The sequence below is a fragment of the Anomalospiza imberbis genome, chromosome 18 (genome assembly GCF_031753505.1).
Source record: "Anomalospiza imberbis isolate Cuckoo-Finch-1a 21T00152 chromosome 18, ASM3175350v1, whole genome shotgun sequence".
In the NCBI taxonomy this organism is placed as follows: Eukaryota; Metazoa; Chordata; class Aves; order Passeriformes; family Viduidae; genus Anomalospiza; species Anomalospiza imberbis.
Window position 1 is genome coordinate 1,534,855 of NC_089698.1, and position 22,121 is coordinate 1,556,975.

The window sequence follows — 22,121 nt, forward strand, 5'->3', positions numbered from 1 at the left end:
ATTCTCAATGTTAAAATCCCTGTATTTTGTATTGTGACATTAAATATGTTCCCAGTTGTGATTTAGGACCCAAATGCAAAATTTCACACAATTTTCTGTTTTTTTTAAAATATCACCACTGAACTATAAATTCAAATCTTGCTTTGATCTACCTAAAAGATGGGAACTCCAGTATGTAAGGCAGTTGTAATTTGGCTTTTGTGGTTTTGCACAGGATCCATCACAAGAACATGTGCTTTACTGGGGGGAGGTTTAAGTATTCTGTAGATTCAGGTTTTTTCCTAACTGTAATTTTCCATTTATCTCAGTCATCCTTCAGTAAAAAAATAGATGTGATGCATATGAAATGGCAGCTTTGAACTTCTAGCATGTTTTCCTTGATAAAATTGGATAGTCCCTTGTGTGGCTGCAGTCCCAAAGTGTCTTTTCTTCCCTTTTGAGTGAAACATGGTGTAAAGTTTTTCTCCTTAATGGCTTCATGGCCAGGGATGTTTTAGACAAGGTCTGGGGCTGTTGAGCATGAACTTCTCTGGCCTGCTGAACTCTACCACCAATGGATTCATTAGCACAGAGTAACAGTGGCTCCAAGCTTTGCTTATTTCCTAGGAAATTTTCCTTCCTACTTTATGCATTTCAATCCCACGTTTGACTTTCTCACTCAGATGATAACATGTATTGTCAGCCAAGCTACTGTTTCAGCAAAGCCTTTCCCTTTGAAGTATGTGCTGGGTTTTTTTTTACAGGTTATTTTTTCACATTAGCAATGACAAAAGTGAACCCAGGGCTACTCCTTGTTTTTTATTTTCCAGGGTTTATTATTATATTTACAGTTCCCTGTAAGAAGACACAACCCTTTCCCAGTAAGAGTTCTAATTCCTTTCTATGTTTCAAAAACTAACGACCCATATGGAAAGGAGGAAGATAATCAGTGATGAAGGAGGTATCTCTGGGGGCTGAAGCAGATGAATAAAAAACTCAAATAATTATAAATATTACTGTACTACACTTTGGTACAACCAAAAAAAAAAAAAAAAAAAAAAAAAAGAAAACCCTTCAAAGAAAATATTTAATGTTCCCTAAGTCAAATAAAATTCACAAACAATATAAGAAGAAATTAACCACATGGGGTTTTTTATATCTGTAAAAAATAATAAGACTACTTGGCTGCATTGCACATAGGCAATAAAATGAGATTCATTCCAATCCCTTTTTCCGTGAGCCTCCTCTCAGGCTGTAAGCAAGAAATGTCCACTGTGCTTTACAAAGGACGACGACTAGAAAAAATCAATGCAAACAAACATCCCTTTCTTTTCTGATTTACCATTTCTCATGAGAGATGACAAACAAATGAAGTCTCCTCTGAGTCTGAGCGCAGTTGGATTAGCATTTTGCTAGTACCAGGCAGTACACAGAAACAGCCATCGTGTGTGACACCTCCAACACCTACAGGGAGCTGTTTTAGGGGCACATCCTGGTTTGTGGTGAAACAGGATTAACTCAGCCAGCCTCTTGTACCTGCTCTCTGATATCAGGTTATCATCTCAGTACCTCCAGGGTTGGGCTGTCTTGTTCCTATTGCTGACTGGACTGACTGCTCCACCATCCATAAACAGAAGGCATAAAGGTGATTACAAACATAAGAAAGTAGTTTTACATATTGTCTTGCAGTCTTTCCATATAGTCCCTAAGTTCCTTGGAATCGCCAAGATTCATATCTTGGCATACCCATTTAATATTATCATCACTGTCAAATAGAATTGAGTTGGTGTAGGGGCCTCCATCCTCTGGCAGTATTGTTGTATATGAAGTGAACTTTACTCGCTTCTGCTTTGGCCCAGAAGGATTTATAGGTTCACTTTTAACTTCTTTTTCACAAAGGTACTCAGAAGATCTGAGGATATGATTATGAAGAGTCTTCTGAGAACTCCCATTAAGGAGAAAGTTGCTTTCTTCAAACTGCATCCCTCTGTCAATCATGGTAGTGCACTCCTCTGATGGGAGCGAAATGTCCACTGGGTTTTCCAGGAGCTCCACCTCATTTCCAAGCCAGACCCAGTCATGGGAATGGGGGATGTTGCCTTGCTCACTGACAGCAAACCTTTTGTGCCTGTACTTCCAAGCAAATGCCACGCAGTTAATCAAAAAGACCAAGATTGCTAAGCAGAAAACACAGAGCAGCGCGTACATGCCAATCTCCAGGTCTGTCAATCCTCTGGAAGTCAATGAGAGATCACTGGGATTGTTTTCTCCTGGTATTTCTACTTGGGTAGGGAAACCTGTGAAGGCAGTTGGGTTATTTTGAAGCTGGCCATCCTCCAGGGACTCCTGATCAATGGGAGAGATGAAAGTTGTGCTTTTGTTTGCATTGTCCTCAGGAGCAGACATGTCCTCGTGGTTTTTGGACCAGTCTTGTGCTGTCCTCTCTTGTTCTGCAGCTTTCTCTATAGCATTGCTGGCATGGCTTTTAAAATCTTTCTCCATGTCCTCGATGTCGTTGGTGCTCCCTTTTTGGTCCAAATCTTTCTGACCAAACTTCACTTTGACGTTTCCTTTCCCAACGGCCAGAACGCTCTTGCGCTTGGTCTTCTGGCAGGGCTCACTGATCACCATCTCAATTTTGATCAGAGGCCCCTGCCCGTCCCCTTCTGCCACCACGACAGGCCAGAGGGACTGGAGGCTCTGGTGTGACGACACCACCATCTCATCCAGGGAGGTGATGGACATGGAGAAGTCCTTGGAGTCGTAGATGTCCAAGGGCGTCACCGACCCATCGCTGAACAAAACCCAAGCGCTCACCACAGCCTCCTGGTGGGGAGAGGATGAGGGGGGAAAAATAGGTGTGAGAGAGAAAGCACAAATCAGACACTCCGTTGTTAAAGTCTGAAAAAAAATACAGAAACTTCAGGGTTTCTTTTTGGCTTGTTTTTTTAAAGAAAATGGAAATGTCTATTCTGCTTCTCATTTTCTTGCAGGCTTGTGTTCTCTAGACCACTGAGGCATTTACCTCACCTTCAGGAACTATCAAAGAAAATTTAATAAAAGCACTGGAAAAAACAATTGACGATTCTTTTTTCTCAGTCTGAAGTGAGAAGCCTCTTTTGAATGCCAGAGCCTTATGATGAAAATAATCATATTTCCAACATCACGGTCAATTAGGTTTGTAAAGGACCCATAATGGGGAATTTCTCTAATGCTGCAGTTCCAGTGCCTTGTGTAATACAATGAGCAGGGCTGGAATGTGTTGGGACAGCGAGCCCATCCAGCCCGTGGAACAAACTGGGAGGAGAACACATCTCAGTGCAGTACTTTATATTTTCTGTCATGCTTTCAAATATGCAGGACTTTCAATATGCAAAACGGATTGTGGGCTTTCCTGGGAACCATAGAAACACTCATAAAAAACACCATTTTTATGTTTTGACCAAACCAATTTGTCTTCTTACTGGAAATTGCTAGTGCAAAAAAATATAGTTACACTTTCTGCACTGATGTAGAACCTCAGCTCAATGAAATTTATTAAAAAACCACATATGGAATTTGTTCTGTGGTCTCATTAAAAGCTATTTAATTCCTTGGATTATGTGGTTCAAAATAAGCCCAAACTCATCAGTTTTCAGCAATGCAGGTCGTGAAAACTTCTGTACCAGCAGCCAGAGGTTGTTTTGGCTGAGCTGACTTTGTGAGACAATTAAGGACTGGCATTCCCAGCCCTGCTTGCACAGCTAGGCTGTCTTTCCCCACAGAAAAGGAGTTTTTTGTGGCACATCCATGCTTTGTTTGGCACTGTGCATTCCCAGACAGGTCCATCCTTTTCCCTGTGCTGTGCAGGTGCTCAGAGCAGCTCTGGAGAGTGCAGTGGTCACTGTGAAGGGGTCAAGGAGATGAACAGCCTTTACTACAAGAAGTGACTGCTTTTCACAGCCATATATTCATTATATCTGCTGCCTGAAATTTACAGCAAATTCCTCTGCCAAAGCAGAGGGAACAGCTAGATGAATTTGACGCATTCTTTGGGAGCGTACCTGTTTGGGAGTGCGCAGGATGTCGTGGGCAGAGGTGGTGGCAACGATGGCTCTCTTATTTCCTTTGCTGCTTTGAAAGGACACAGACAAGCCTGACACCAGCTGCACCCCCAGGTCAGTAATGGTCACCCTGTCATCCAGAACAATCACTGTCTTCTCTGCCAGGATGGAATCCGAGAGAGGGGACAGAACCTGGGAAGAGAAAGGAAACACCCTGCATGAAACAGCAAGGAAGTATTTTAAAGCACGCTTGGCCTCTAACCAGCACACCAGATTAATCCTGGGTTTTCATGTCCATGTCTAAGCCAGAGCTGATGTTACCCCCAAGATATTACACTCATTTGCTGCTAAATTACTTTATTTAAAAAATAATTTAATAAAACCACAAATCACTTCAAAATTGCAGCTTGATCTCGACAAAATATATATAAATATAGAATAAATTAAACAGATTTGTTGGGTTTTTTTGAAAGTCATTTTTCTGGGGTCTATAAAACTCCCTGTTAATGCAGTGCAGCACAGGACAGAGTGTAAGACACTGATTAACACTGAAACTCAGTGAGGGGATAAATAAGTGCTCAAAGCCTGGCTGATAGGAACTTGGCCTGTTGCCTTTCTAGGGACAGAGGACCTGAATGAAATGAAAGTAAGAACTTTCAGCAAAAGAACTTTGAAAATCCCACTGGGTGCCTGCCTGCATTTTTCAATGCCAAAACACTCCTGCCAGTTGCTCTAAGACCTTGTTTCCAACATGCTCAGAAAGAGACACATCTTTATACTGGTGACAGAAAGAGCTGGTTCAAAATACTTGAAGTGTGATTTGTCTAAACCAACACGAGAAACCTGCAGCACAGCCCCCTGCACTGGAGCTTCCCGCTCTTTTAGGGTCACTGGAGAGGAAGAGACATTTTAAGGGCAGAAATCCCTTGACCTCTCTATCCCATTTATTTCAGGTTGAAGGGAGCAGAGCCCTAAAATCCCTGTGTTGACTCCAGAGTGTGATCAAACATTACAGGTGTTTGCAGCCCCTGAGCAGAGCCCCAGTGCTTCCATTCCTTTATTTTGATTAAGGAAAGTGCACGAATTAGGATAGAGGTTAGGTGGGGAACATGAACACTCCAAAAGGTGTCTGAAGATTATCTTTCTGTCCATGATTTGTGATTGGTTTTGTGAACATAAAAGGACTAATTATTCCAATATGTTCAAGCATATAAAGGTGCACATATATATTTGGTAAAATTTCCCAACAGTTATGCTCATATGGTCCCACTGAAGTTAAAAGGAGCTGGTTGTGTGCCTCATGTCACCTCTTTCACCAGCCAGAGAAATCTCCTTGTGCTCCAGTCACACTAAGATGGATAAATCCCTACAAAAGCTTCACCTAAGGGCATTTTATGGAAGTGACAGCCACAATGAAAACCCGTTCAAACTTCCTTTTCTGTTTAGCATGCCCATTTTTTCAGCTGCTTTTTTTTCCCCCTGAGATCAGTGAATTTTCTACACCAACCCTGAGCCCTGCTGCCCCAGGGTGTGTGTGAGCCCGAGCCCTCTCTGGGGCTGCAGAGGGCTGTACCTGCACCGTGGTGATGCCTTGCTCACGCCCAGCCAGCACCCGGCCCTCCTGCAGCTTGGCAACCCTGGGCTCCTCCACCTTCATGAAATCAGCCACGAGCTCTGTGATGTCAAACTGCCACTCCGAGCCCAGCAGGTAGGTCAGGTGGCCCCCAAACTCCGAGGACTCGGCCACAAACTGCGTCAGGACCCTGACCATGGCGTGCTGGTACTGCAGGGTGCAGCCTTTGCCTTTCTTCTCGTCGTCTTCTTCATCCTCGCTGTCCCGGGTGGGCCTGTGAACACAGCCAGCTTTGTTAGCCTGATCCCCCCAGCCCTGCAGAGCTCCAGCTGCACCTCCTTTGTGGGGAAGAGTAAAGGTAACATGATTTCCACAAAGCTGGAAAAGCAGGCCTTAGAAACAGAAAGAGCAGAGAAACTCAGAGCTAGCTGCAGAGTCTGAAAGCAGAAAAAGTTACAATGGGACATAAAACAACAGCTTGAGTTCTAGGCTTGGCTAAGACAGACCTTAAGACTGCAGAAAAATATGCTAAGCAAGACAGTAGAAGGTTTTAAGCTTAATAACGAGGTATTGTGTATTGTAATAGAAAGCAGACAAGCCAGCATTGTGTGAAGCAGGTGTATGTGTGCTTTTAGTGACTGGCTAGAACAACTGTCTGTAAGCTTTAGCAATATGCTGTTACCTAGAAAGTTTTCAAAATGCTCTGTAACAAAAAAACCTTTAGCTGGTGTTAACAAAACGTGAGCTTCTGCAATCTTCCCACTGTCTCAACCATATAATGAGGCTGATACTACAATAAAAGCTCTAAGAACCTCTCCCAACAGTCCTGTCCTGTTTGTGAAAGGGAAAGAAGCCACACACCAACACACTCATTTTCATCAGTGTTGCTGTTATCACCTGCTGCTGGGTGAGACAGGAGATCAGGGTTAGGATGGGCAGGGTAGTAAATCCTGGGGAGGTGTCTGTGCAGCTTTCTGCTGCTGTGCCATTTAAAAGCTACTGTCGCTTCTTCCAGTAAATCCTTTGTTTGTGTGGGACCTCCCAGCAACAAAGACAAGGTGTCTGTCATGGCTGGGATCCCAGTGGAGCCACTGCCCGTTCTCCAGGCAGCAGAGGGCCCAGGAAAGCAGAGGGAAATGCTGAGGAGAGGGCAGCTGTGCAGCAAAGCCCTGTAGCAGCTCATCAGGTGGGAGAAGGTGTTTTACCATCCTTTTAACATCTGTATTTCTGAGCTCTTCCCTTCTCATCTCCTGTAACACCTCTGGCACTCCCTGCTGAGGCAGAGGCACCCAGCTGATCCCCATCCCTGCTGTGCTCCATCCATTCCTCTGCTTTTGGGAAGCACACCTTGACTGTACCTTCACCTCACTCAGCCCATGCAGTGCCTGGTTCAGTCATGCAGTGACCTCGGGTGGCTTCCAAAAAACCACATTAGGCATTCAGGCTCCCACTCAGGACAGGGTTACTCAGATTACACCGTGCAGAAACACCTGCAGCATTAGACACGCTGCCTTCAATCTTTTCTATCTGTCCCCCTTTCAAAATAGAACCTGTGAAATAAAACAGCTTTCCCTAGAGCTCAGAGAAGGCATCACAGTGATTTGTACATGATAGCACTGCTGTCACACCTGACAGAGTTTTTTGTCTGCTTAAAGACTCAGTTTACCACCAATTTTAATATTTTATTTTTTTTTCTCTTGTTCATTGCCCAGCAGAAACACATGGATCCTCTTATCTCTTCCAAGTCAGGTATTAAGCTGTAGGTGGTCACACTTTTACTCATTATGCCCCCATGCTGTGGATTCATTGCTCAGAAATAATTTCCCTCCCTCCTGTATTTATTGAGCCTGAAGCTACCTCTATATCAAGGGTGGGAAATACAGGGTAAGTCTCTCATTTTTCAAAGTATTGCAGGAGGTAGTTTTGTGGTTACTGTGTCCCTTTATCTCCTCCTTTGAAATAGCAGCTATGAAAAACTATTATAAAACAGAATTGCTTTTGTTATAAATTGTTTTATGACAAAGTTGGCAGCCAGTAAGCTGAAAACATATCTAAGAAAAACCTTTGTGCTCTTCAAAATGACTGAAAGTCCCAGTGTTACAGAACCCAATCCACTGGAAATACATTTTCAATGCATCACTTGTTAGCTGAATATTTATATTCAGCCTCAAGTAAATGGTCTGTGGTACCTTTTGGTTTTGTGTGTGTAGAACAAGTGTCCATCATTACTTGCTGAATGAAACATCATTGAATAATAGTGGAATTGTTAGCGGGAAGGCTAAAAAAAATAGGATTTCTATTTCCCAAAGAAATTAGTCTTACAGAGTTTGACTAGCTGTGCATTTCAGGGAAACTTTCACTTCTCTCCTTCCCAACACTGGTGTCAGTCTGAAGTCAGCTCACAACTGGCCAAACAGCCACAAAGAAAGTTCTAGAAGGGGAATGTTCATCGAGCTTCTGTGGTCCATACCCATCTGTGCTGTGAATGAATTCATGAGCTCCTTAATGTTCCCACTTTCAATTTATTCCTGTGTTCTGACCCTCTTCAGCTCAGCTAAGCCATAACCCAGCGCTGAACAATCTCAGACTTTGGCAGAACCAAGTTCAGCTCTGAGATTTTGGGATTTGACCCTCTCTTAATAATACAGACAGTAACATTAGTGCCTGTGCAGAACTGGAGAAAAATGTGCAAAAGCTGTTCAGGTAAGGAGTACTTCCTGGATTTGGGGCAAAAGAGCACAGAACTGATGGGAACCAGCCTTGTTATGGGAAAAGAGACCCAGAGCCAGTGCTGTGAGGTTTGCAGGAGATGTTCACATACTCAACATCCACACCAGCATCATTTACACAACTCCTTTCTGCTCCTGTTTGTCCCTGACCAGGGCAGGGGTTGGAACATGATAATCTTTAAGGTCCCTTTCCACCCAAACCATTCTGTGAGTCGATGTTTTATTCAGATCCAATGGGTTGCTGTTATCTTTATTTATGTGCTTGTTTATTTCTACTTTCACTGTTTCAAACTTGGCACTGCTGGATTGTCCAAAAGGAAATCTATTCAAAACAACTGCAGGGAATTTGTTTTCAGCCCCAGCTCATAAATATGAGCTGTGGAATGACCAGAGGGAAGGATTGTTGCTCAGGGGCACAAAAGGAGCACTCCTATCCTTATCTCCAGGACTGGGACTGTGTGGGCAGCCAGTATTTACCACAACAAAACTATGATTCAAGTCCAGCCCATTCCTCGGGGTATCTTAAATGCAAAGGCTCCATTTCAGCACAAAAACATTGGAGATGTTGATATACTCCACCTCAGAAACATGTTTTCTGTGGCAGACAAATGTGGAACATCAGAAAAGCCTCTCCAAGCCCAGGATGAATGAGCAAGGCACGTTCTTTGTCAGTGCAGAGGAGAGAGAGGTGTCTGAATTTTCAGTACAAGCTTTGTAAGTCTGCTTTGCCAGGTCACAACTCAAGTTCTTTCTGTTTTTTTTGTTTTTTTTTTTTTTTTTTTTGTACAAAGTATGTAATTTTTACACTTTAAAGCCACAAAATCAAGATTGAGGCAGTAAGTCAGTGCTTTGTCTCCATGTGTGCAACAAAATGTTTGAGATCCAGTGAATTGCACAATTCCCTTTAAACTCCTCATTAAAGTGTTTTCAGTAAGCTTAAAATCCTTCATTAAGCAGGGAGCTCATTTTCTGCTCAAGAAAGTCCTGATGAATATAAGCTATTGCTGCATATTGTGCTTTTTTTCTCTTGGTCATCTCTGAAAATCTCTCACGGTGCTTCTTACCCGATTTCTTGCTGCTTGGCAAACTTGCTTGGAAGGTTTTTTGCTTTTCTGGAGCGAGCCAAGGTTGCCAGAATTACATTTAATTTACATTTCACAGAGAGAAAGGCTTTGCCAGGGAGCTGAGTTAAAGCAGCAGCCTGTTCCAAGGGTGCCTGCGAGCACTGATCTAATCAGTGATCTGTCAACTCCACATTACAGACCTTGTCTCTGAGCAGTTGAAGTGTGTCTCTTTTAATCTGCACCCCTCTCAAACCAGGCATCACATTCTTGGGCCAGATGCTAATTTTCTGTTAAAAAAAAAAACAACCCTAAAGGAATCAGTTTTGCTGGGTTTGGATTTGAAATACTCATTACAAAGAGTCGTATATTTAAAAAACATTTGCAACACCCCTAATTGAAAAAGAAATCTCTCTCAGATACAAATTACAAACCACTAGAAGCTGATTTAGTGGAGGCTATGGAAATAAGCTGCACATAACTCCACTCACAGTTCAAGAATAAATGTAATTTGGTACTTTTACAGATCTTGAAAATACAGCCTACCTATTAACAAAAATCTCCAAGGCCTTATCTCCATAGGACATTAAAATCAATTAACTAAAGGAGCAAATTTACAGCATGTTCCAGCTTTGTGCAGATGCTGTTACCCACCAATGGAATGGTTTGAATCTAGTGTCACTTAATTTGCCTTAAAGTACAGCTTTACTTCTGAGGGGCAGCACTCACTGGGGGTTTAATAAAGCAGTTTCTTTTGTCCTGCTTTTAACTCAGGCCAGCTTTCCTGCTTTTGTCTCCAGGATTGGACAGGACCAAAGCAGAGCTCAATAAAGTCTGCCTGAAGTGAAGCCCATGCTGGTGGTGTTGGGAGCCTCCTGAAAACAATGTCCTATCCCAGCTGCAAATATTTACTGAAATTAAATTTCCAGCTTGTTCTGTAAGACTTTAGCCATGCAATTCCTATTAATGCAAGCTGAAGCCACTCATGCCATGTAAATATGTGTGCACAGAGCTGGTGCAGGAACCTCAAGAAGAAGGTAATTATTTTGCAGATGCATGAGGAATAGAAATAAATGTTCTTGTTAGACTAGCAGAGTCTGCCTGGACCTCTTCTACACTCTAATATTTGACTTTAATTTAAATATACACCTACTGTGTGCTGAGGCTGGGGGTTTGTGCAGCCTGTGCTGGCTCAGGCTCACTTTCCCTGCACCACTCAGGAGATGGTGGTGGAGCTGAATTTCACCTGCCCAGGGAGGCTCTTCCTGTCTGCAGCAGCACTCACCAGAGATCAAGTTCTCCTCCTGATAATATTAAAGATTTGTCATATATTTGCAGCCTGATCTGGTAAATTGTATTGCTGCTCTTACACAGGGGAGATGAATTGAGTTTTTTTCCAGTTTCTGGCATAAAAGCAGCCTGTCTTTTCCTTTCTGTTCTCTGACAAGTTCCTGCTCTTGCAGCAGTTCAGACCAGCTAAAAACCAACAGAGTTCAAACTGTGCAGGGGGTGTTTCTAAAAGTTTTGTAAAGACCCTGCTTTCTTCGTGGCTTTGTGGAAATGATTCAAGAAGTCAGCTAGGCAAACATGTCTGTAATCACATGTATTTTACAATTACAAACATCCCAGGCTTTATAGGGAGAAGCAAGACATTTTATTGGCTCAAGAGCCATCACTGGAAAGTACAGATGTGATCTGGGCACATAAACTCTCTCAGGTCTGAAGGAGAGCAGCTGTATTCGGAAGAAGAACAGCCATGCTGATGTACAAACGTTTCTTTTGTTAACAGCACCAATAAACACGTTTAAAAGATTATTGTAAACCCAGTTCTATTTTGCCATCTGGCTCAGCCCCTCAGACAGTGAAGCAGCACAGCCAGGCTGTGGGGATGGGAATGAGGCCCTGGGGCAGCCAGAGGGGAAGAAAGAAAGTCTGGAGGTTCCTGAAGTGTCTCTGCACAATCCCTGTAAAAATATTCCAACATTTTACCTGCTGTATATTGATGAATAACTTTATAGCAATGTTCAGTTCCTGCTGAGAAGACAAGGAGTGGTGTGAGGATACCAACCCTGCAGGACAGGAGCAAAGTGGAAAATTGTTTTGTTCGTGGTGAGGTGAGTTATGAAGAAGCCACACTGCAATCCTGCCATGACCAGAACAGTGACAGGGTTTCAGTTGATTTTGGGGCTAAGTTTAAGGCTGCCTAAGCTTGTTGTCAGGGACTTTAGAAAGAATCCTTGAGTTTCCTTCAAGGACAGGTATCAAAAACCTCGTGCAAATTGCCAATATTGGCTCTCACATGAAGGTGAAGTGGAAACAACACAATGCTATGGCTTCACCTGCTGGGAAATGCTTAGATTTGGGGTTTTTGCAAAGATAAAAGCACTCTGCTCACTCTCAAACCTACAGCTCCTGACTGCAGTCCAAATGTCTTGAGTGCCTCAGCTTATCACTTAAAAACTCATAAAAACTCCCCCATGTTTAGGATTTTGGGAAAAACATAGCAGGTGGAGGTATAAGCAGATTAAAAAGTAAAGAGAAAAGTCATAATAATAAAAAAGAGCCAAAATGAAAAGCCACTAAATCTCACGTAAAAACCTTCCAAATCTAAAAATAAAGGAAATGTAAAAACCTTATGTGCAAAGTAAATGTCAGCGTGAGCACAACTAATGCTGGCTCTGAACTATTGATTCAGAATAGCCCTGCAAAGTTAAAAAATCCACATGAATGGTCAATAAAAGGAGAGATCATTTATTTCCTGTTGAACCTTTGCTGTTCACATGGGCATGGACCTTCCAGGGGGATGGCACAGTGTCCACATTTTCTCTCCTCCTCCATGGAAAATGCCTGCAGGACGTGGGCCAGCAGCTCCAGTGCAATCCAAGCAGCAGCAAATGCTTTGCACCAAAACTCTGCAGATCTCGCCAGCTTGCAAGCAGAGCAGACTCTCAGACCATTCCATTTATTTCAGCTGGCCAAATAAATCAGAAGGAGACACCGGGGGGAAATTTCCAGCGCTGCCTGTAATGGGTTTAACTTGAGAATGGCCACGGCTGAATGTCTGCTCCTGCAATAAACACCAGCCTAATCCTGCAGCTGTGTGCTCAGCAAAAATCCACACTGCTTTCAGCAGGATCTGGGCTGGGACAGCTCAGGCAGGACAAGGGAATTTCAGTGAAGATTTAAGCAGTCAGCTTAAATCCATTCATTCCTCACCCAGCACAGCTCTTCCTGCCTTTGCCACTGAAGCAAACACTCCGATGTCTCTTGTGCCAGATTCTCATCACCTCTTCTGTCAACAGCCAAAAAAATAGCCACATAATCAAGAGGTCAGTCACTGCCCTTCTCTGGAGCTCATGATCTGACTACCCTGCAAATTGTGTGCTATTCCCTTAGTTTTGTGCCCTGTGAAACTGTTGGGTAACTCTCCTCCACTGCTGTCTGGGTTCTTCAGTAGCTGAGATGTTCTCCTGGGCACTGGAGAGTTTTAGCTGGAACTGCCACAGTGTTTAGCCCTCCACTTGCTGCTGCCAGCAAGGCTTTTTCACTGGGTTATAAATCTGAGCTGGTGTCACACCTTTTCCCCACTAATATTTTTCAATTTCACCGGAAACCCACCAGCACAGCAGCGTTCCTAGAAGTTCTTAATCTTGCAAATTATGTTTTTTACAGAATGGGCATTTCCAGTAGGGAATGATAGGATCAGTGCTCAAAATCCCCACTCTCTTTGCCCTCCTTCCTCCCTGTCCACTTTTTCCTGGTGGAACATGGTCTTCAGTAGGAATTGTTTCTTACTTCATTCAGAGCTGCTAAGTAGTGCAGCAGCCAGGTCTGCTGTTCAGTGCATCTGCACAGACTGAACAACCACCCAAAGTCATGGAATCACAGAGGGTTTGGGTTGGAAGGGACCTGGGCTGGGCACCTAGTCCAAGGCAGTGACACCTGAACCCTTCCTTGGCCCTGTTACTTGTCTCAGCAGACAGGAACTGAGGTCTGGCAGTGCTGAATGTCTCTCTCACACACCACAAAGTTGTGTTACACCTACAGGAGAAGCCCAGCTCCTTTTCCTCAGGAATGTGTGATCCAGTGTCCTGAGACTGTGTGGGATTGATTAATGCTCCAGGCAAAGCACTGACTTTAAAACTGCACAGATCAGGATAAAATGCAGCGATTGTTGGATGTTTGAATGAAGGCTGAGGCACACTGTAAAGCTGATGGCAAACAGGAGAGTTTAGATTCTGAGGAGTGTTCTAAAAGTGGCTGTGCTCTAGCAGCAGAGCCCCGTGCACGGGTGAGGAGTGGGGCAACGCTGAGAACATACCTTTTGTTGGAGGTGACAGGGATCCTCCAGCCCTTGACCTGGCTGAGCTCCGTGTCAGAGATCTCGATCTGCAGCGGGAGCCGCGGGACCCAGACCGTCACCTCCAGCTGCGTGGTGAAGTGCTGATAGGTGAAGTTCACAATGGTGTCCACTTTGCTCTTCATCTCCTTGCCATTAACGAAGATGGAGTCACAGCTGTCAGAAACCTTAAAAAAAATATATAAAATATTGGGAAATGAACAAAAGTTCCCGAGGAAGAACAAGGATGATACATGAGTCCTAAGACAACGCTGCAAATATAAGTCGTGCATATTGCATTTCCAGTTTTCTAATTAGAAGCAAACAGTGATAAATGGACCCCAGGGAAAAAAGTTGTGCTTTCCTCAAAGGATACTACTCAAACTACAAAAATAATTTAATGATGTTATATAACCTGTGTGAATCTTTTATATAAGGCAAATTAAACTCTTCATGAATCAAACTCCATGTGCATCAACGTTTATGTTTACAACTTGCTTAAAGAACCAGGAAAAAATGGGGCCATATGTTAGTAAGAAAAAGACTGACTCAGAACCATAAACCAGAATCTCTTCCCTTTTCCTTGAGCACTGTAATGCTGAAAGACAAAGATCCCCTTATGGCTCATGAGCAGAAGTGCAGCAGAAGCATTATTTTTTAGAACTTCTCAGTAACTGTTTTAACAAAATGTATTCATAGTTGCTTCGTGGCATTCTATGAAATCATTGCTAAAATGAGCGTGTGGGCTGTGTACTACAACTCATCTGCCCTCTTGGTTCCAGGGATCTTCTGGCACAAAATCAAGGTCCTGAGCACAGATTTTATTTATATAAAACCATGAAGTAGCAACTAATTCAATGTGCACGGTGAAAGACAGGACTCCTTTGTCAGGAGGGGGTTTCTAATATATTTATAAATATCAGTATATATAGTTTTAGACGTGCAAACAGTATAGTTTTAGATACACAAACACACAGCCATGTATAACATTCATGTATAGTATTCATGTACAATATTCATGTTTATACACATGCATAACATGAGTTATATACCTGCATGGGTACATGTACTTCATCTTTATCTGTTTGCATTCTGCCTTGGAGAGAGAGAGAAGATAATTTCCCACGGGTTCCATGTAGTGTGGTTTTAATCTTTTAAACCCAGAGCTGATGACATGTGGTTGTGTTCCTGGCATGCACTTTGCTCTCCTGTCAGGACTGCTCTGTGTCACCTGTCCAAGGCTCTGGCACCCGGATCCGGAGGGATCCTGCCTGAGCCCGTGTTTAAATTCAGGTTTCCTGGAATTACTGAGATAACTCATGTAGGCTTCAGTGGGGAATAGGCTGAAACACAGGTTGGGCTCCCTCTGCAAACCTACCTCAAATCTTTTCAGATATTAACAGGGATTAGGGGTTACTGAGCCAAGAAAAATTAGAGAAAATCTCCGGCAGATCCTTTGTTTTGCTAAAAAATTACTCAGTTTTCAGATATGAAGTAAAAGATCTGTCCTTCCATATTTGCCATATTCAAGTCAGCTTCTCAGAGCCTTTTCAATGTACTGAAACTACAATTGCTAAGCCAGGTGATGAGGGATGGGGCAAAGGAAACAAAGTCACTCTTCTGGAGAGAATACTTCTCCGCATAAATGCTTAATGAACACAAAAATATAAAAATAATAAATCTAGATAATCTGATAAAGAGCTTAAAATGGACTTCAGGCTCAGGAGTACCACAAATGAGATGGGGCATACTTGGAATCTTTTTTTCCCTCCCTCATAATGTGTCACGAGCATCGCTGGAAAGTTTAAGCACATTAAGCAAGCCCATTAATTGAATGAGCAGTTGAGATTCTAAACCATAAAGCTTACATCTAGGGAGTTATGTGAGAATTAATACAAGACAGAAATAATTAGGAAACTCAAAGAGGGAGGGATAAACATCAAGGCCGGATCAGGGGAATAACTAATATCTGACAAGACAGCAGCTAATTTTTCAGATTCTCTTCTTGCTGCATCAAATGTTCTTGTCAGCAGGCAAGAAAGGTGCTAAATTAGGGAACTGAAAGATGGACATTAATTGTAGCTATAAAAATATCAGTCTAGGTGTTGGAATGCTGGAAGCTGAGAATTTTAAACTTTCTGTGCTGAAAGGCACAGACCCGCAAGAGAACACTGCATTTGACCTGAGGCCGTGGAGAAGGCTTCCAAAACTGATTAACAGCACTGGGATTGTGGGTGTGTAGTTTGATTAGAAATGTGTACTATCATGTGGTGGAAAAGTCAGAGTTTAAGGTTTTAGAATATAGCAATGTATGTAGAGCAAGATGGAGGTTTTAGGGCAGAGGCTGGTCCTTCCTCCTCACCTTCTTCCTCCTCCTTCTTCATGGGTTTGGGTGGTATTGTGTAACTGGACAGAAAAGTCTGCAGTGCAGGACACGAGGGATTAGCTATTGGGTTAAAAGTAAAAATAATTTAGGTGTCATTTCTTCATTGGATAGTTTAGCCTTAAAAGACCTTGTAGAGAAAGATAGCCGTTTTGTAGCTTGTTGGCAGAATGCTGTAGAACTCACGAGTTGTGATCTAGATAAGAAATAAAAAACATCTGAGTCTGAACACGAGATACCGTCTCGAGCGCTTCAATCCCGACCTTGGCAGAGGCAGAAAAGAAGCCAAGAACCAGCAGTTATCTGTGCCCCAGTGTGAGGACACCTGTTGAGGCTGGGACCTCTCTGAAGAAACACAGATAACTGCAGCTGTGAGCTGGAAAGGAAAAATCCCCAGGGAAAAGAAAGACGAGAGAAAAAAGGAAGAGAAAAGAACTCGGAAATCCCCAGATGCTGGTGAAATGGTTTGAACCAGAACGTGGATGCTGACATCCACAGGATGGGAACCGAGGAGGAGAAAGTGACGGCGCGAAGTCAGGTATGATTTATATTCTTCAGGGTCAATCACACAGAGAGATGTGGGAAATGTCATGTCCAGACAGCACAGAGATGCCTTAGATCTCCCAGACTCAACGGTCAGGGAACACCCCACGACTGTCCTAAGGGACCAACTAAAAGATCTTTTATGCTGGGTGCAAGAACAGTTTCTGAACGCAGATCCAGGGGCTTTTTTTTTTGATCCCTTTCTCCAGGACTCCGCGAATCTCAGCCCACACAGTGCTGCTACCCTCAAGGACACAGCAGCAGGAACACTGCTTCCAGCACGCAGCGTGGCCTGCGAGGTGACAGCCAGCAGATGCCATGCACAGAAGGCTGAGGAGAGAACCAGGGCCCGGCAGAGCCCGTGCGGCCCGCGCAGCCGAAAGCCCCGGCTCCCCTTGAGCAGATCGCCTGAGCCACCGCTCTCCGCGGCTCCCCGGGGCACGGCGCACACGCCGGCCCTGCGGAGCCGCTCCCCGCAGCCGGGGAACTGCCCCGCAGCCGGGGAACTGCCCCGCAGCCGGGGAACTGCCCCGCAGCCGGGGAACTGCCCCGCAGCCGGGGAACTGCCCCGCAGCCGGGGAACTGCCGGGGAGCGGCCCGGCAGCGGGCGGGCCCGGCCCGGCCCCGCCAGCGCGCAAGGTACGCAACCTGCGCAGCCAGCCCCTGCGCCGAGCGCCCCGGTTACGCAAGGTGCGCCCCGGTCACGCAAGGTGCGCCCCGGTCACGCAAGGTGCGCCCCGGTCACGCAAGGTGCGCGGCCACCGCAATCAGCGCAGAACGCGGGAGCGGCGCTGCCCGGAGCGAGCGGAGCGGGCCCCGCCGCGGGTCTTCAACATAACAAACGCGCCTCGGCTCCGGGCAGCTCGCGGAGCGCGGCGGGGACGGGCCGGGGCAGACAGGGCTCCCTCGGGACGGGCGAACGGCAAGGCGGATGGGGTCTCGGAGCGCGGGTTGCAAACACAGACCCGGAGATCACTGACAGCGGCGCTCTGGTGCCGAAAGCCGCGGCGCGGGGTGTCCCTCCCCGGGCAGACCCCATGCTCGGCGGCAATTTTCCCGAGCCCGTGGCCGCCCCCAGCCCTTTCGGCACGGCCCAGGGCTCCGCCTCTCGGCCGGTTAATCACTTATCACAGCGGGAGTCCCCCAGAGCCTAATTAGCGCATATGTCCTTCCCACATAATGGCGGCGCCCTGCACACCTCCTCCGTACAGAAAAATGGCGGCGCCCTGTGCGCGTCCGTGGAGTAGGCTAACGCCATTTTGTGACCAACAAGACGTTCGACCTCCACCCGCAGCGCCACCTCTGGCCGCTTCTATTATCGCACCCTCCAATTCTAGTCATGTACAACAGACGCAAACACCAACTCCCCATACAGAAGGAACTGGTAGCTATATACATCAATTGTGGATAGACTATAGCTATCACAATATTGGCTTTTCGCAAATATTAGGATGGATTTTATATGTGTGATGTTAAAATAACTTTGTTCTAAAGATATAGTTTTCTACTGTTATAGTCGAAATATAGTATAGTATTTAGTATTTCTATAGTGTTCCTACTGTTAATTAAGCTTAGACATCGTAGTGAAACAGCTATGCTTGTGTTAAAATGCCTGCTTGGATGGGATAACATCCAATGAACAGGATGAGGACACCTGCTAGATATGATATGCCAACATATGCATATAGATATGCATATAGCTATACATATAGATCTGCCAACCATCAGCACTCACCATCTGAAGACAGTGAGGACCAAGGCCCAGACTGGAAGTGATGAGGAGAAGGAGCCAAAACCACCGCCAAGAAACACACATGCTCTAAAAAGGCGGACCCGAGGAGGGGCCATGTCAAATAGTTCCTGGAAAATGTAAACTAGTTTATGGACCTTTTTAGGGGTCTTCCCATCAGGGGAGCCTCGGGGGGGGATTTCACATCTAGCCTTACAAATTTCACAGATTTTTTGTCGAGACGGAGACATTCAGTCATTTACATACTGACCAAAAGGTAAGCACAAAGCAGGATATGCTGTAGTTCACCCAGTGTAGCATTCAGAGCTCAGGATTCACTGAAGTGTATCTCCCAGCAAATAACCCAGCCTGGATAAGAAAACTTGAAGAGAGCCATTGTTGTTTCAGTTCCCTATCTGGAATTTGAGTTACTCTATTAAGTACAAGCACACCAGATAATTCAAAGGAAAATCCAGCTGAATCTGGTGACAAAGCAGGATAGACTAAAGCTCACATGAGGAAGCTTCTGTTTCACTCACACATATTTCATTACTGCCATGTTTCTTTCACCCACTTCTCTACAGTTGGTGCTAGAAAGTAGATTTGGCTCATCTGAAGGAAATGAGGACCCTGAGCATGGATAGAAAATGTCCAGCCCTCCTTTTTCCCCTGGGACCCACTACAGAGCCAGGACAGAGAACTGATTGTTGCCCTGATTTTTAAAGGTGTTTTCTTTTATAGTTCTTTTGAAAAGTTTTCAAGTTCTCATCAAACTTCTTTAGCTTTCTGATAATGTTCACATCTTTGAGTGTCAGAGTTCCCACACAGGTTCATGTAGAAATAGAATATTTACATATTTCCCTGTGGGTGGAGAGAAATGATGGATTGATCTTTGGACCAGTGTGGTTGGAGAGGTGGTAATTCCATCCTCCAATCCACGGTCACCTCTGGAATTCTATAAACACCAGATGTTTGAATAAACTGGGTCTCTTTCTCTTTTGAACCTACCAAGCTTCTGTGCACTCATTTGGTGTCCAATAGCAACGCTGATTCCACCATGGAGCTGGGATTCCATGCCAGCAGCACTGTGCTGCTGCTCAGAGAGGGAATGGAACCCCCCTGGAGCCTTGGGGCTGCACTGCAGCCTCTGCCCAGTGGCCTGCAGCAGTGTCCCCCTGCCCTTTCTCTCCTTCTCAGTCCCTCCATACCTCCCAGCCACTCTCTGACTGTCAGAGGTGGCCGGGGATGCTGCTGGAAGGGGAACTGCTCCCAGTGCTGCCCTTGGGGAGGGCCTGCCTGCTCCCACTGGAGCTGCTGGGCTTTGCCAAGGGGCACAGCTGCCTGAGCAGGTGACTTCCACACTGCATTCCTTGGTAGCTGCTGCTTCTGAGGGAACAAAGAGGGGGACAGGCCCTTAAATCTCTCCTGCAAACACTACACGGTGAGAAGAATCAGCAAAAGCTCAGAATGCCACCCTCTCGAGAAGAATCAGCAAAAGCTCAGAATGCCACCCTCTCGAGAAGAATCAGCAAAAGCTCAGAATGCCACCCTCTCGAGAAGAATCAGCAAAAGCTCAGAATGCCACCCTCTCGAGAAGAATCAGCAAAAGCTCAGGATGCCACCCTCTCGTGTAAAACACACGGAGCAAGGCTGTTTAAAGCAGTCTGTCACCATCCATTGCCAGCTGCCTGGCAGCACCAGAAAGTGATGTTTGAGACAGTTTGCAGGGGAGCAGGCCAGCCCCCATGTGCTCCCATGTGCAGGTCAAGAGAAAGAGAGCTGCAATTAACCTCTCAGGGCTTTGAAGCAGGTGGTTGGCTCCAATCCCCACAAGTAATTGTAAAAAAGTTCAATTTGCCCTGTACAGTCTGTGACAGCCTCCTCATTTTAGGCTAATCCAGAAGGAGATAGCAGTTCAGGAGGAGTAATTGGGAAACCATTTGATGTTCAGGTCACAAAGGTTTCTGCACCCTTTGGGGGAGCAGGTAAAACAGAGGGAACGGGAACTGACAGGAAAACAACTGATGGCTGCTTGTGGCTCATCTCTGCATGCAGGGTCTGGCTTGCAGGGCATCCTGGAAGGAGCCCTCGCAGGAGACAAGACAGTCACAGTCCTCGTGGCTGTGTGTTATTCGGGAGTTTTTTGGTCGTGCTGAAACCCTGCTGGGCACAACCATTTTTTCTCCACACTCTCAAGTGTGGGAGGGGAGAGCAAGATCTGCTTCAGCAGAGACCCGGCCACAGGGACACCCATCTCGTGTCTGCAGCACCTCAGGGTGCCCAGCCCACACCTCATCCCCAAGGTTTTCACCTTCAGGCAAACACTTCTCACTGATATTTACATATAGCTGTGTATGAACATGGATAATGAATTATAAAGGAGAATCTCCTACCCAAAGGAATGAAATCTGGTTAATTCAGTGCAAAGCAACACTAAGTGGATGGAAGTGTGAGACCAAGCACAGTGCAAAGCTGTCCTGTGGCACTTGTGCACCTGTGAGTTTCTGACACAAACCCCAAAGGGATGGTGCTAATTTTACAGCCCATTTAAAGAAAACTGAGGCAGATACCATGTGCATCAGAATTTGGTCTAACACAGAGCATTTTCAGCTAAAATACTCAGCCATTTGGCTTTCCAGTCAGGTCCCCAGATAATTTAAATTTGCAGTTCAAATTCACCCTTGAAAAGAGGTGCTTGCTGCCAAAAGAGCCTTCACCAGTGCTTCAGAAACGCCGGATTTACAAGAGGAGGTTTTTGCCTGAAGTCAAGATCTACTTGTCTTTAAAAACACCTGAGCTCAATGGGATGGGCGTGCAGACTTCAGTGATGTAAACCAGATTTTTCTCATTCATTTCTCATTCCTTGCCTGCCTGACAGAGCCATTCCTGATGCCCAGCACAGGAGGGGTCTGCCTGCTGCCGCCTCCATCCTCTGCACAGTGCCCAGCCAGCAGGGCACCGGGGAAGCCGGGCAGGAGTGCCTGCCCTGGCACTGTGGGTGTTCAGGGCAGAGGAGCGGAGCACAGGGATGCTCTGCAGCCAAACTGGGGGGGATACAAAGGCTCATTGTTGTGCCTGAGGCTGTAAAGAGAACAACAGTAACAAGATTACAGAGAATGGTGCTGACAGTGAGTGGCTCATTCTCATAAGAATCTCACCATTGTGATTTTGTGGTATTTCCTGAACGCTGCCTTTTCCACCTTTCCCGTGGCATTGTTCCTGATGTTGTTACCACATTAGGAAGGATTTGCTGAGCTGCTTGTTTGCTCCTTCAAACCCTTTCACTGCGTGTTTACCTTCTGCCTCTTGCACCTTTTTAAATGGCTGCAGCATGGCTGGATCATACTTTTTTCAGGTTTGGATAATTTTCTACTTTATTTTTGCTATGTTTGCTTTAGAAATCACATAAATATCTGAAATCACTGCCTCAGCCTGAGGAATTTGGCCTGGTGTTTGAATGATAGTTGAAGACAAAATGAAGGATTATTCTTCCCATCCTTTTATTTCCCCCTTTACCAAACAGCTGCTTACCACCACACCTTCCTGTCCTCTTCTGCACCTGAAGACATTGCTGCAGTCTCCCCTAAATAGCAAGGGGCAGAAACATGTGCCTCATGTCTTGAGACAAAACAAAATATACTCCTAAACCCTCTTTAGATAAGAAATGCTGGGTGTATTTAAATTCAGAATTGTGCCTGACAGCAGTCAGTCTAATAAATGTCAGGCTTCTTGTTTTGGCTGC

The 22,121-nt window shown here is 45.1% G+C and overlaps 1 protein-coding gene across 1 annotated transcript in view; it reads right to left on the minus strand.

Moving 5' to 3' along the window:
• Positions 1–245: 245 nt before the first annotated feature.
• Positions 246–22,121, minus strand: part of LOC137484493 (transmembrane protein 132B-like) — a 229,991-nt gene continuing 208,115 nt past the window's right edge. Inside the window, exons 6-9 of the mRNA XM_068208343.1 lie at positions 13,707–13,912; positions 5,596–5,869; positions 4,023–4,214; positions 246–2,805 (exon numbers count right to left, since the gene is read on the minus strand). Of these exons, the coding sequence (XP_068064444.1) occupies positions 1,651–2,805; positions 4,023–4,214; positions 5,596–5,869; positions 13,707–13,912 (1,827 nt within the window). The 3' untranslated portion in view covers positions 246–1,650. The remainder of the gene's footprint in view (positions 2,806–4,022; positions 4,215–5,595; positions 5,870–13,706; positions 13,913–22,121) is intronic.